Source organism: Brienomyrus brachyistius, chromosome 12 (assembly GCF_023856365.1).
Source record: "Brienomyrus brachyistius isolate T26 chromosome 12, BBRACH_0.4, whole genome shotgun sequence".
Taxonomy (NCBI): Eukaryota; Metazoa; Chordata; class Actinopteri; order Osteoglossiformes; family Mormyridae; genus Brienomyrus; species Brienomyrus brachyistius.
The window spans coordinates 6475206-6488722 of NC_064544.1; the positions used below are offsets into that span (position 1 = coordinate 6475206).

The window sequence follows — 13517 nt, forward strand, 5'->3', positions numbered from 1 at the left end:
GGGGCAAAGCGGGGCAGCCCTGCAAGGCAGATTCCCCTCTGTGAGCAAAGTCCAGTGGTGCAGACAGTGACCATATTTTAAAAATATTTGGTGGGGGGGGGGGGGGTTTCCTTGATGAACACCTCCATTAATTTCCCCAGCACAGAAACCAGAGGAATTTATAACCGGAGCCTTGCAGCAGTGGCATTAGCCACACAAATCATTCAGGAACAACATCCACACCTTCATGCTTTTATTATGACTCAGGGATGCAAATGAGGCAGGGGGGGGGGGGGGGGGGCTCTCGACCCACCCATTTGAAACAGCCCGTCATGCATGCGGGTCCAATTACCGTATTCGTATAAAATATTGGGCTCGGCCACTCTTATTTTCTAAAAGCTGTGGATACTGTCCAGCGCCCCCCCCTCCCTCCCTCCCCCGGACCAACCGATCGTTTGCAGCACCGGCCTACAGCTAATTAAAACCACGGCGCGTCTCGGAAATAAAACACCCGCATAAATCCTACGGAAACTGTTCCGGGGAAAGAGCTGGCGATCCATAGTGCGGCTTATGCACTAATTACCAGCGTGATGAGCAGCGCTGGCATTTCAGACGCGAAAAGATGAATGGGGGCAAACCGGGAAATAAGCAGGGAAACGGGGAGCCCTTCAGCGCGGTCAGACGCCCTTCGACTCGGAGCAACGAAAACCACAACTTCATGTAATCACTTATCTGCAGGAATAAACCCGAAAGAGGTGGGTTTAGCGGAACCGCGGAGGGCGCAGTCTCACTCCGGTATAAATGCGGATAGATGCACCCGTTTCCTGCGCCGGCACCGCCAATCCGGAATCGGTGTCCTTTCTCATTTCTCACACAGTTTTCACGGACAAACACCAATCCGCACCGCGGAAACCCCCGTACACCCAAGGCGGGAGCATCGAGTGCAGATCCGGCTTGAAACGAGGGAAAAAAAACCTCCCATTAACAGCCCGATATGCACGGCTATTGATTCGCATCCCGATGGGATTCACGGTGAGCAAAGCACGCATAAAGGCGAAGCAGGGTGTTAAGCGGCATCCGCCTGTTATCGGGGTCGGGGACTCGGGGGAAGCCACTGTCAGGGAATTGGCCGCATCTTCAGCCGATAAGACCCCCCGGACGCACGCAGCCTTGCGAAATGCGGCAGTGAGAGGAGGCGGCCGGGCGGAGTGCCGACTTACTTTATAAAAGATCATCTTTAAAGTGCCGTAGAAACCCATGACTGCGGTCCGGCGCGGCTCTCTGCGTCTCTGCCGGGTTCAGATGCCGAAGCTACAGCGCAGCTGCCGGTCGAGGGGGGGCGCACTCGGGTACGGCCGACACCGGCTGCGGAGCGGACATGCTCGGGCACGTCACCCGGAGAGATTGGGCTGCGGGACCGGAGCTCCGCGGTGCCGCGCCGAGTCACGAAGTCTGCTAGCCACCGGCACCGATGAGCGGGAGGAATCCGAGTAGGGGAGGCACGGCGAAAGGACGGAGAATCCGGGGTTAAAAGGACGGCAGGGACGGGAAGAGGGCGGAGGATCCGGGACCCAGGTATGGAGGGACGCAATCCAAGAAGACAGCGGAGAAAGATGCCCTCTAGATCCAAGCCTTTCCTCTGCAATCCGGCTGCACCGTCCCCGACGGCAGGGAGGCGAATGGTGCAGTCCGGCTTTAAAGGAGCAGAGCGCCTTAGATCCGCAGAGCACACTCGACCGAGGTGGAGTGAAGCGACGCCGCCCGAAGCGCCCAACCTGTTGCTGAACCCCGCCCTCCGCGCATCCCCTCCCTCTCTGCCCCTCCGCCCGGCGGTGCGCGGCCCCGCCATGGTGGGAAAATCCCCTCCGCACGGTGCACGCGCAGCGCAGCTAAACCCGCAGTGTTATGTTTCCCAAGGAAAAGTGTGCATTATACATGGCGTTAGTAGACAAACATGCTGCGGTGGACGACGGACTGCCCTTGTCGCTGTCTGATCTTGGGTTCGGTCTCTAAACCCCAAAGGAACGGTGCTTTGAAGGTGTACTGATGCTGCACCGTGTCACAGTGACGATCTTAAACCGGGCGTGAGAGCTAAATGTGATTTCCACACAGCACGTCCCCCCGCCCCCACCCCAGCCATTTTCACAGAAAATAAACACGTTTTGATTATACCGGTTGGCGTGGTCTGAGTTAAATGAGAACCGCATATGCTACATTTCAAAAGCTGCCAATGAATAAAAGTTAAACGGCAGGTCTGGTTGGAGCAGTAATGAGTCATTAGCGGGATTTAGCGTGTTTTCCATGATTCTGCTCACAGTGTTGCAGAGCCATGCTGCCCCTGACAGATGTCCTCCCTGCTCTCCTACAAGCTTATCCCGCCAATAACCCTCCCCTCCCTTTGTCACCTTACATTCTGCACCCAGACTAAATACCTGCTTGCCAAAACACAGGATTTGAAAAACTTAATTCACAGCCTTAGGCTACAAAACCGGCAGGACTGGCCCGGAAATGTGACACTGAGATTGCAGGTTTGCATCAGTCAGTATGCGCAAACCCCTGAGAATCTCATTAATCCACACACACCTCCCTCAGACTCACATGCTCCATCAGTCTGCTCAGCATGGGTTCCGATCTGCCAGGGAGGGCCCTGATTTCCTGGAGAGATAAGCTCCGGTCCCCAGCCTCAATGGGCCCAATCTGAGGCCCCCAGGGAGAGCAACACTGCTCCCTTTGGGATGCAGAGATCACTCTGCCAATGCACGGAGACTACTCACTATGCACCGCCGCTAATGCCACAGTCATGGTGTAGACGGTCAGCGAAAAACAATGTGTAGTCTGTACTGCCCACCAGTGAAGTTCCCGAGTCAAGTGTGAGGTCCCTGAGGGACGAGTCCGAGCAAAGTCTCAAGTCTTTAAATCAGAGTCCAAGTGAAACGTGAAGTCGCTGCTTCCAGCTTAATATGCATTCAAAGCCTTTCTTTCCTTTGAACTGCATCCAGTGCAGTGACTAATAAGGGCTATTAGTGTAAGAACCAAAGGACAATACCATTTAAGCATAATGCCAAAATTCAAAATGAAGAACAAACTGTACGTTTAAAGGAAAAAGGGTATTTTTTTTACTTAGACACTTTCATTGAATGACCAAGGTGTGAAAGGTACCAGTATCTTATGTACAGATTAATGCCGGAAGCCAGTGAATGATAAACCAACTGCAGAGAGCACTGCACGTACTTTGCTGGCTTCCCAAGTGCGAACAGAAAAAGTCATCATCCAAAATGTGTTCAAACGCCGCAGCAGCCATGACATCGTGCAGAAAAGCTGGTTTCCTGACCCGACTTCCTGCAGTGTGTCTAATTCTGATAAGCATCAAAATAAAAGAAGAGAGTATGTCCCTGTCCGTCCTTTTTAGACTGCAAACGCATTACTGAGTTTCTCGAGATGTGCGACTTGCCAAGTTCTGTGCGTTTATGTTTTGGTGGAAAAATGTTCATAATTTGACAAAATAGCAAGCTCAGTAATTTTTAAAAGTAAACTACCAATTCAACATTAGCAGCAAATAAAATCAGCGACAGTGATGCATTAGGCTGTGTACAGTGCAGGTTCACGTTACATGATCGCACCACGGGGTCTTCTGCTGCCTCTCGCCCAGTCACTGTATTTTTCCCTGAGTCACGGCTCTCTGTGGTCGTGAGTCATTCCAACCACTGCCGCAGTCAAATACCTTGACAGAAAAATGTATAGCTGCCCATTTTTATGCAGACTATGTTTTATGTACTAAATATGAGATGTTTTTGCTGTTCTGATCCTATCTGCAGCGCAGCTTAGCAGAAATCACACACAAATGTGTGGAAAGCTGTGGTACATTCAAAGCATTGACAGCTACAGTAAGAATTGTGCAGTTTACATAATTCTGTGTAAATTTCTGCAATCACAAAATCCTGGAGGTCAAAAGATCAGGGAGTGACAAAACTCCTACAAAGATGTTCAGCTCCTCATGAAATTATGAAAGATTCATTGCTTATGAGTCTTTATCTAGAAATTTGAGTCAAGTCCCAAGTCAATTATGAAGAAATTGCAGTAGTCCCCAAAGCAAGCACTCATCTCCGCTGGGTAGCCGACTCCGAATGAACAAACATGGATTGGGATTCAGGCCCAAGCCAAGTTCAAAGATTTCTAAACAATTAAACTGAAGCCTTCACGGGACTGGAACCAGCGCCCTTCTGATGACAGGCCTAACTTGCTGGGCCAGACCTCATCCTCGATATCTGCATGTTTCTGCCCCGTTGTCTCCTGCAGCCAGACATCGTTCAGATGCCCTGAGAAGTTGATACGGGAACCTGGATAACACCCCCCCCCCCCCCCCCCGCTGTTGTAGCACTCGTGTTTGCAGGGCAAATCAGGCCTGGCCAGTCTGTTCCAGCCCCCCACCATGACACGCGGGGGAATGTAGTCCCCCACCCCACTCCACCCCACCCCACCCCCTTATCCGGGGCTTGGCCTTGTCTTCGTTTCCCCGGCAACCTGGCGGACACACACCATAGTCCCCCAAGCCCACAGGCACGCGATCCTTATCCCGGCTGTCCCGGCGCTCTCGGAATGCCCGGAATGGGGCTGGGCCCATTGTCGCGGACCGTTTGAGGTGCCATGCTGAGCCTAGCCGGCGGATTATCAAGCACATGACCGGCCCGGCTCTGGGCCAGGGACGCACAAGGGCCAAGAGCACGAGCAGCTCGGCCAATCAGGGAGGCGGACAGGGTGGGTAACATGTAAGACTGCAGTGAGGACTTGCGAATCAGCCACAGTGCCGGGTGTCTGATTAATAGCACTAACTGGCAGCAAATGCCGGCTGCTGCCCATGCAAGCTGCAGTGTCACTCGGCGTTCAGGAGCCCACAAAGCGGCAGAGAGAGGCCGGGCTTCACTCAAATCGATCTGGGCCCACAGTTCTTCCCAAAATGCTCAGTGCAGTTCAACTGAAGCAGAAGTCACATACACAGATAACAATGCAGAATGTGTGCAGTGCAGTTAAGCTGAGTCACATATATAATTAGGCTGTGTGACGTACAGTTAGGTTGTAGTCACATTGTTCAGTGAAGCACTGGAGATGGGCAAAATGTTGAGGACCTTATTTCTTAATCACAAAAAAATAGCTGTAACTGACACTGGTTAGCAGCTAGCCCATATTGATTCATATAATTCTTGATACTGTTTACCTCCTCAGAGAGGGAACATGTCATAAAACACATACAACCCGGGTCAATGTCTGCATTTTTTCCCCCACTCTACCCCTCCCATCACACTGCCCCCACCCCAAACCTCTTGATCCACAGGAAACACTGCTGCCTATCCAGCAACATGCAATAAATACGGGCATGCCCCAGCGTAGCGCAGCGCATAATGTGCCCCAGTGCACCGGCAGGTGCTAGGAATGACTCCTTATGCACCGCTGAGGGTGCCAGGAACAACCTCCAGTGCAGGGCAGAGCACAGCGCCTAATGCGCCACTGAGGGTGTCAGGAACGACTCCCAGTGCAGAGCAGAGCACAGCGCCTAATGCGCCACTGAGGGTGTCAGGAACGACTCCCAGTGCAGAGCAGAGCACAGCACCTAATGCGCCCCTGAGGATGTCAGGAACGACTCCCAGTGCAGAGCAGAGCACAGCACCTAATGCGCCCCTGAGGGTGTCAGGAACGACTCCCAGTGCAGAGCAGAGCACAGCACCTAATGCACCACTGAGGGTGTCAGGAACGACTCCCAGTGCAGAGCAGAGCACAGCACCTAATGCACCGCTGAGGGTGTCAGGAACGACTCCCAGTGCAGAGCAGAGCACAGCGCCTAATGCACCGCTGAGGGTGTCAGGAACGACTCCCAGTGCAGAGCAGAGCACAGCACATAATGCGCCCCTGAGGGTGCCAGGAACAACCTCCAGTGCAGGGCAGAGCACAGTGCCTAATGCACCGCTGAGGGTGTCAGGAACGACTCCCAGTGCAGAGCAGAGCATAGCACCTAATGCGCCCCTGAGGGTGTCAGGAACGACTCCCAGTGCAGAGCAGAGCACAGCGCCTAATGCACCGCTGAGGGTGTCAGGAACGACTCCCAGTGCAGAGCAGAGCACAGCACATAATGAGCTCCTGAGGGTGTCAGGAATGATCCCCATCACAGAGCAGAGCACAGCGCCTAATGCACCCCTGAGGGTGTCAGGAACGACCTCCAGCGCAGAGCACAGCAGGTAATGAGGAATGACTCCCAGTACGGAGCAGAGCAGAGGCTATAAGTACAACAGGGCACAGCGTGTAAGGTGCCCTTGTGCACCGGCGGGTGTCAGGAATGAGCCCCGTGACAGACGCAGCGAGCCCAGCAGGGAGGACGGCCTCCATGCTGCGTTTAGTGGAGCTCCTGATTACAGTTGTGGCGTGTGGAGGCTGAGATGTGCAGTCATCTCCACTCTCCTGGATCCTCCACAGGAACCGACCTGGTATATTTAGCTGGACTTCAGGGACGAGCTCCCAAAATAAACTGAATTCAGAGGCCTTAAAATTAGTACGGGGGAGAACTTCAGCAGCCACTCTGAAAATGGATAAAAATAAGATAAGTGGACGCGACAGAGACAGTGGTGCCGCAGACGGACGTCAGTCTGGTGCTTTCGGATGCGTGGGAGTAGCTGGCGCAGACTCCTGTTTACTGAACAGCGCCCCCTTCAGGGGGTGTCAGGAAAGTGGCAGTGCCTGCGCAAGGCAAATGTCCACTGCAGGAAGAATTATTTTTCGCAGTGACATCTGCAGGAGCGCGGGGTGCATCCCGACTGCAGAGTACGCCCTTGGCATTAGGGCGTCACACCAAGCTCAGACTTGGGGGCGGAACGAGAACAAGCGGCCAGGGGCCGGGGGTGGGGGGTCTGTTTTTAAGGGCCAAGCGTGACAGTGTTGGTGTGGCGCGGCGGGATGGCAGCCGGCGGGAGCCTCCCGCGGGGATTAGGCACGCTTCCCTGACCCGAGCAGCTGTGATCCTGCGATGCATGTTTAATATTCAGCAGCTGCAACAAACCTCCGCGGCCAGCAGGGGGCGCCTCCTCAGTGAAGCGGCACAGGCCGCCAGCAGGAGGCACCTCCTCAGGGACACCCCATCAGTCTGCCACATCAGCCCCCACCCTCTGGGTCCCACCAGGCACAGTACCCTGCAAACTGGGTTGCTTCCTGTTCCAGTCGTTCGGTGCTCTTGCCCGCGGCCATATAACACAACGGGTTGGTCAGAGCTATTTTTTCAGCCGCTCTAATTTAAAGAGGGAGCAGTGAGAGGTGGCTGCTGCCCCCCTGCCCCTATCACCCCCCTGCCCCTATCACCCCCCTGCCCCTATCACCCCCCTGCCCCAGGGCTAATTCAGGTGGGGCGTTGCTCTCCACATGCAAATTAGCACGGGACAGAATCTTACTCAGCACTTGAGGTTAATTAAATATCTTCCAAGCAGTTTTCCCCTCCTTAAGAAATAAATTCCACTTGCTTTACAAGCCGCTTTGAACTCTCATCCCACATAGCCTCATTTCGTCTTATTACATGTTAATAGGGTCAAGTCATCTGCATTTAATTACGCGGCTGACAGGGCGGGGGGGTAAACAGCAAATGGGGGGGGGGGGCATCCCTCAAGGATCTCCGTAAGAAAGGAGCATCTGTCTCATTATTGGGTATTGGGAATGTCAGGTCAGGGGGGCCAGGGTAGCGGGGATGGGGGGGGGCACCATAACCAGCCGCTCTCTATCCAGATGTTCTTCGTGCTCTTTAACCTCACAGGTTAACACCCGTGACATCACCTTGAAGGTGACCAATCAGAGCACCTGCAGCAGGAAGCCTGGAAAAGCGAGCCTGGGGGGAGGAAGCGGCTGAGACTGCACAGTCCCCCACCCGACCCCACCCCCCAACATAAAAAGCAGCATAAAACCTGAGAGAGAAAACAGCTGTGTGTTTCTGCTAAATCCACCCGTTAAAAGCCAATTCATTTAAAATACCTTTCCTTTCCGTCTCTTCCTCCTGTGCTGGTTACCGACCTTGGGATTGCGAAAGGCACTATATAAAATCAAACTTATTATCATTAGTGTCATTATCATCATCATCATCATTATTATTATACTATTATTAGTTGCCGGTATGAGAGGCCATGAGTGGCAGGCACACCCCACAACCAGTCAATGAGCTTTCTTCTTAACCCGTAAAAGGGCAAAGGAGGCGGGCACATCCCCACGGCCAGCCAATGGGCTCTGTCGCCCTGCTGGGAGTTGGATCGGGTTGGAAATGAACAAGGCAGAGGGCGTCCCAGCCGCCAGCCACACGAACAGATGCAGGGGAGCATCTTCGAGGACGACGACCTTCTGCGGGCGGCTCACTGGACAGGAGAGACTGTCACTAAACCGCAAACAACCACGGTGAGGCATTTCACTGACAAGGCGTCTAATGGGATTTAACTGCAGGGCATCTGCCAGGGGTCGAGGTGCGGATGGGGAACAACGCAGAAGGCCAGCTGTGTGCAAAGGAGCACCCCCCACCCCCATCCCAGTCCCACCACCACCACGACATGCGGCATTCAGGAGAGCTAAGGGCTCGCAGGATAACAATGCAGAAAGGACGACACGATACCATGGAAACGGAAGGCTAATGAGCCGCGGTCCGAGCACTGACAATAGGCCTGCAGGACACGCGCACTCACACGCACACGGCCCTGTGACACGCGGTGGCAGTCGGACGCATGCAGAAGCCCCCTCATGGTGTGAGGATGCATGCAGACCCCAAGCTGCGGACCTGTGGCAGGGTGCAAACGCAGCAGCCCACTTATGCCTGGAGACTGTTGCCTGGCAACACGAAGGCTGGCTGGACCTCCTACTCACTGGAAAAACGTTAGCCGCAGAGGGGCAGCAGGGAGGGGGGGGGGGGACAGCGGGGCAAGAAGGGCAGTAGGGAGAGAGGGGCAGGGGGGCAATATGCCACCTCTGCTGCTCAGCATTTTGTGGTGAGAAACTCCAAGAAAAATCAGCCAATGTTGACATCACAGCTTTTTCTTGTTCCAACTGAAACGTGTCAGACACCATAAATATATGAAATAAGCGAATCCAAAAAGAATAGAGCAGCCCCCCCCCGGCCACAGGGGACATAAGGTGACCATGATCACGGTTCGCCATAGATCACCCTTAGCAGGGTCCCGACAGCCAGACTGCTTAGTCGCCGTGGAAACAGGACAAGAGGCAGCCCCAAACCCGTGACCGACAAGAGAGCACTACACAAAGCGAGAGCGGGGGGGGGGCTGCTGAAATCTGCAGGCTTATGCAGGAGGACAATCAGCCTAATTAGAGAGAGATTTCTCCTGCGAGGAATTCGGTTTATTGGTCTCGGTTCCGCTTTTTAGCGTGTCATCGCCGAGAGCGGGAAACACCACTCAGTTTATGCTCATAATATCCAGGAATATCAAGTACAGCATAATTCATGTAAAAAATGTACATGTATTATCATTAAACACAGCAGTTTCCAGACCAAAAGTCACTAAACCTGCCAGGTAAGGAAACAAGTGGTTAAGATGCCCGCACAGGAGTAGCAGCAGCACCATCTGAGGGGCACTGAATAGGGGCGCCCCCATCTGGTGGGACCCAGCCTTTGCAGAGCCCTGCTGATCTTGGTTCAGAGATCAGCAGCAAAAGGAAGAGGGATCTACGGAGTGGGAAAAGGCTCGAGGCGGCAGTAGCCTGGCCTGAGATGGTGGGGCTCTCGTGATCGAGATCAGTATCGGTATCAGGAGGGGGGGCAGTGGGTCAGTAGTGATGATTTAATGTGGGGGGGTGGATCAGGCATGTGCGGGTGAAGGAGGGCGCTGTGTGGGTCGTGATCCCACCCTGTCCTAGTGATGCCCTCCGAGAGCGCCACCTGCAGGACCCTGGTATTCCTGCCATTCCCCGCTCCGTTCCAATAAGAGAGCCAAAGCTCGACCGGCATATGATGCACTGATTACTGCTTGCGTGATCGGATCATGTCAGATCTCAGATCGAGTTTAAAAGAAGAACTGTAAAGCACTGGCCCTCAATCATGTAAGGGAACCGCATAGCTGGACCCCCCCTATCGATGTACATCGCTACTGACACCTGTGGGCCGTCTTGGGCACAGCAGCTCAGGGTAGCATTCCTGTCCGTGTGGATGAAGTTTCAGCTGCTCATCCGCTCATCCACCCATCCATCCATCCATCCATCCATCCATCCACCCATCCAGACTCAAGCTGAAAAGGCTGCTGGTGCCCATGATTGTGTGTGTGAGTGAGCATGCACGTCCACCTTCCACGGCTACTTCTGCACTGCCAGTGTGTGAGTGAGCATGCACGTCCACCTTCCACGGCTACTTCTGCACTGCCAGTGTGTGAGTGAGCATGCACGTCCACCTTCCACGGCTACTTCTGCACTGCCAGTGTGTGAGTGAGCATGCACGTCCACCTTCCACGGCTACTTCTGCACTGCCAGTGTGTGAGTGAGCATGCACGTCCACCTTCCACGGCTACTTCTGCACTGCCAGTGTGTGAGTGAGCATGCACGTCCACCTTCCACGGCTACTTCTGCACTGCCAGTGTGTGAGTGAGCATGCACGTCCACCTTCCACGGCTACTTCTGCACTGCCAGTGTGTGAGTGAGCATGCACGTCCACCTTCCACGGCTACTTCTGCACTGCCAGTGTGTGAGTGAGCATGCATGTCCACCTTCCACGGCTACTACTGCACTGCCAGTGTGTGAGTGAGCATGCACGTCCACCTTCTACAGCTATTTACACATGCAGACTCCATATAGCCACCTGGACATCTGTCACTTGAATCACTCCATTTGCAATTCTAATCCCGTCCCAAGGAGGAGCAGGGCTGACCAAGCCTCCACCTCGACCTGGGCTTGCAGAGGCACCAGGAAGTACCCCAAGCAGCCCTGCTAATAGAGCTGGCAAGGCACCAAAACAATCTCCAGGAGCCAGGAGAACGCATTAGGAGACCAAGAACACATTAAAAAATACACTGTACTGACCTACTATTTCAGGAGAGAAATGGGGGCAAAGCTGAACCCAAGGAAGGAAATTCTATTAAAAAAAGGAGCAGGATGGATCACTGGAATACCCCCTATCTGAGCTGGGGATGGTACCTTCCAGGGTGGATCACTGGAATACCCCCTATCTGAGCTGGGGATGGTACCTTCCAGGGTGGATCACTGGAATACCCCCTATCTGAGCTGGGGATGGTACCTTCCAGGGTGGATCACTGGAATACCCCCATTGGAGTTGGGGGTGGTACCTTCCAGTGTGGATCCCTGGAATACCCCCATTGGAGTTGGGGGTGGTACATTCCAGTGTAGGTCACTGGAATACCCCCGTAAAATACAAGCATGAATAGTCGCCGGTGTTTCTGCATGGGCCACCTGCCGTCAGATGGTCAACGTGGCCTCACAGGAGACTCTTCAGGCTCTAAGTGAGCTCGTTAGGGAGATAAGAGCCCCGCTCTGCTTTGGCGGCCTGACAGACTGGTGTTCTGGGGTGCTCCGCAGCTGCCAGGGAGAATCACCGCGATGTCTGAAGGGCATGACGGCCAAGTTTCATGGCCAAATCAGCTCCGCTGTTAACACAAGGGGCGGGGCAGGGCAGTGAGTGGGCGCCATTGTGCAGATGCTAAGGCTGTAATCTGCGAAGGCTCCCACAGGGGGCAGCGTGCCTGCACCCCCCGCTAATCACCCCGACACACAGGTGGCTGGAAGCCGTTTAATCTCGTTAGGGAGCTCCATCGCCACAGCAGCTGCCAGCTGATCTGAAAGCAGCTCCCCCCCCAGCCTCACTGAGGGTCTCCAGGCTGCCCTCTGCTGGCAGAAGCTGGGAGTGCGCCGTGCTTCTGCCGCAGACTGAGTGACCAGTGCAAAACCCTGAAACAAAGCATGACATGCAAGGCTGCTCTTCTCCAGAAGGGGGAGGTCTGGCAAAGAGGCTCCCCCCCAAATCAGTTTCAGCTGTACATAACGCAGGCCGACCCTCACACGCTTATTAGTAATAGAGATCTGGAGAGAGTAAACGCTGCTTACATTCTCATGCAGCAATGGACATCGGGTGACAGCCAATCAGTGGACATCGGGTGACAGCCAATCAGTGGACATCGGGTGACAGCCAATCCGTAGCATAAAGACACTTCCGCAAAAACATGACATTGTCTTGGTTGATAAGTGTCAAATGCAGCATTGAAGGGGCTTTTACAGCCCCACCCACAGAGATGGAACCGTTCATCCTCAGAGGCACTGAGGTCATGCTCCTCTGGTTAGGGAGGTGGTTATCAGAGGGGGCATTGGGGAACCTCAGGCGGGGCCACAGGGGACCACAGGAGAACCACGGTGGGGGGGGTGCATGGAAGGGCCTGTCACCATAAGATCCAATTCTGAAGTAGATGGGCCACACCAGATGCATCTCCCAGGCAAGCCACCCTCCCTCATCTTCTGAACGGTTCCTGCCATGGAAGGAGAACACCATACTACTCCAGGTTGCAGAACCACTTCTTAGAACGGAGAGTCCGTCCCGGCAGCTGCCTCGGAGCAGGGCAGTCGATATGGCACGCACACACCCATCCAGGCTAAAACGTCCTGCGGCGCTTTTAACCACATCCTGCTAGGCCCCCGGAGTCAGCGTCTGCCCTGACATCCACATCCTGCACTGTGGAAACAGCGCGCGTTCCTGAGCCACCCAGCACTTGGGACAGGCTGCAGAACGTGAACCTACAGAGGCAAGGCTAGAGGTCACCTGGGAGGTGGGGGCTGCAGACAGGGCACGGGATGCAGCCCCAAGGGCAGAGGGAATAAAAGCCCCCAAACGGGAGGACGTCTGGCTGTGTTTGCTCTCAGGGCTTCCCTGTGGGGTGGTGCCGTGTGCAGGAAGATCCGTCATATGCCATTCAGTTCAGGCAGCCACTGCTAACGCTACTCAAAACAGCCTTACCACTCTGCAAGTCTCCGTGGAAACGTTTACAGCCCTCATGTGGGCCACCCAGGCACTCTGCCGCAAAAACGCGGTGCCGTGAGTCACGGTAAGGGGGATACCCCATGTTCTGACATGTGATTGACGGCCTCGCTGCTGGTGTCCATGGCAACCACGGAATTTCAGCTACATACTGAAGCCGTTGGCATACCCGCCCCTACCCAAAAACCTCTGAATAGGGGACCCACTAGGGAGGAAGCGCGCTGCTGCAGCGATTACGTTACAACACAATCCCAACAGGCTGTAATTAAATTCACTGAAGGACGTGTCTGACGATTCCGATTTCAGTGACGATACCAATTACTCCATTAGGGGAAAAGAAAGTTTCCAGTTCAGTCCCTCCTGCCACACCCCAGTCGCTCCATTCTGTATGGAGTGGTGGAGTCGGTAGTACAGCTGCTAGGGGGATAGTTTGGTGCCAGGTTAGCATATAACATCATAGAGAGAGAGAGCTGCAGCCTCTAGGTCTCAATGAAAAGAAACGAATCAACAGCACTGATTCGGGCATAAGGATGCGGGCATAAAGATGCGG

The 13517-nt window shown here is 54.3% G+C and overlaps 1 protein-coding gene across 3 annotated transcripts in view; it reads right to left on the minus strand.

The window, feature by feature from the left end:
• LOC125704778 (F-box/WD repeat-containing protein 7) overlaps positions 1 to 13517 on the minus strand; it is a 57979-nt gene that overhangs the window by 12008 nt on the left and 32454 nt on the right. The window contains exon 1 of one of the 3 annotated variants that reach the window (XM_048970791.1): positions 1200 to 1763. The exons of the other annotated variants lie outside the window; for them this stretch is intronic. Within the exon in view, the coding sequence (XP_048826748.1) occupies positions 1200 to 1238 (39 nt within the window). The 5' untranslated portion in view covers positions 1239 to 1763. Of the gene's footprint in view, positions 1 to 1199; positions 1764 to 13517 lie in introns of those variants that run through there. 3 annotated transcript variants of the gene reach the window in all.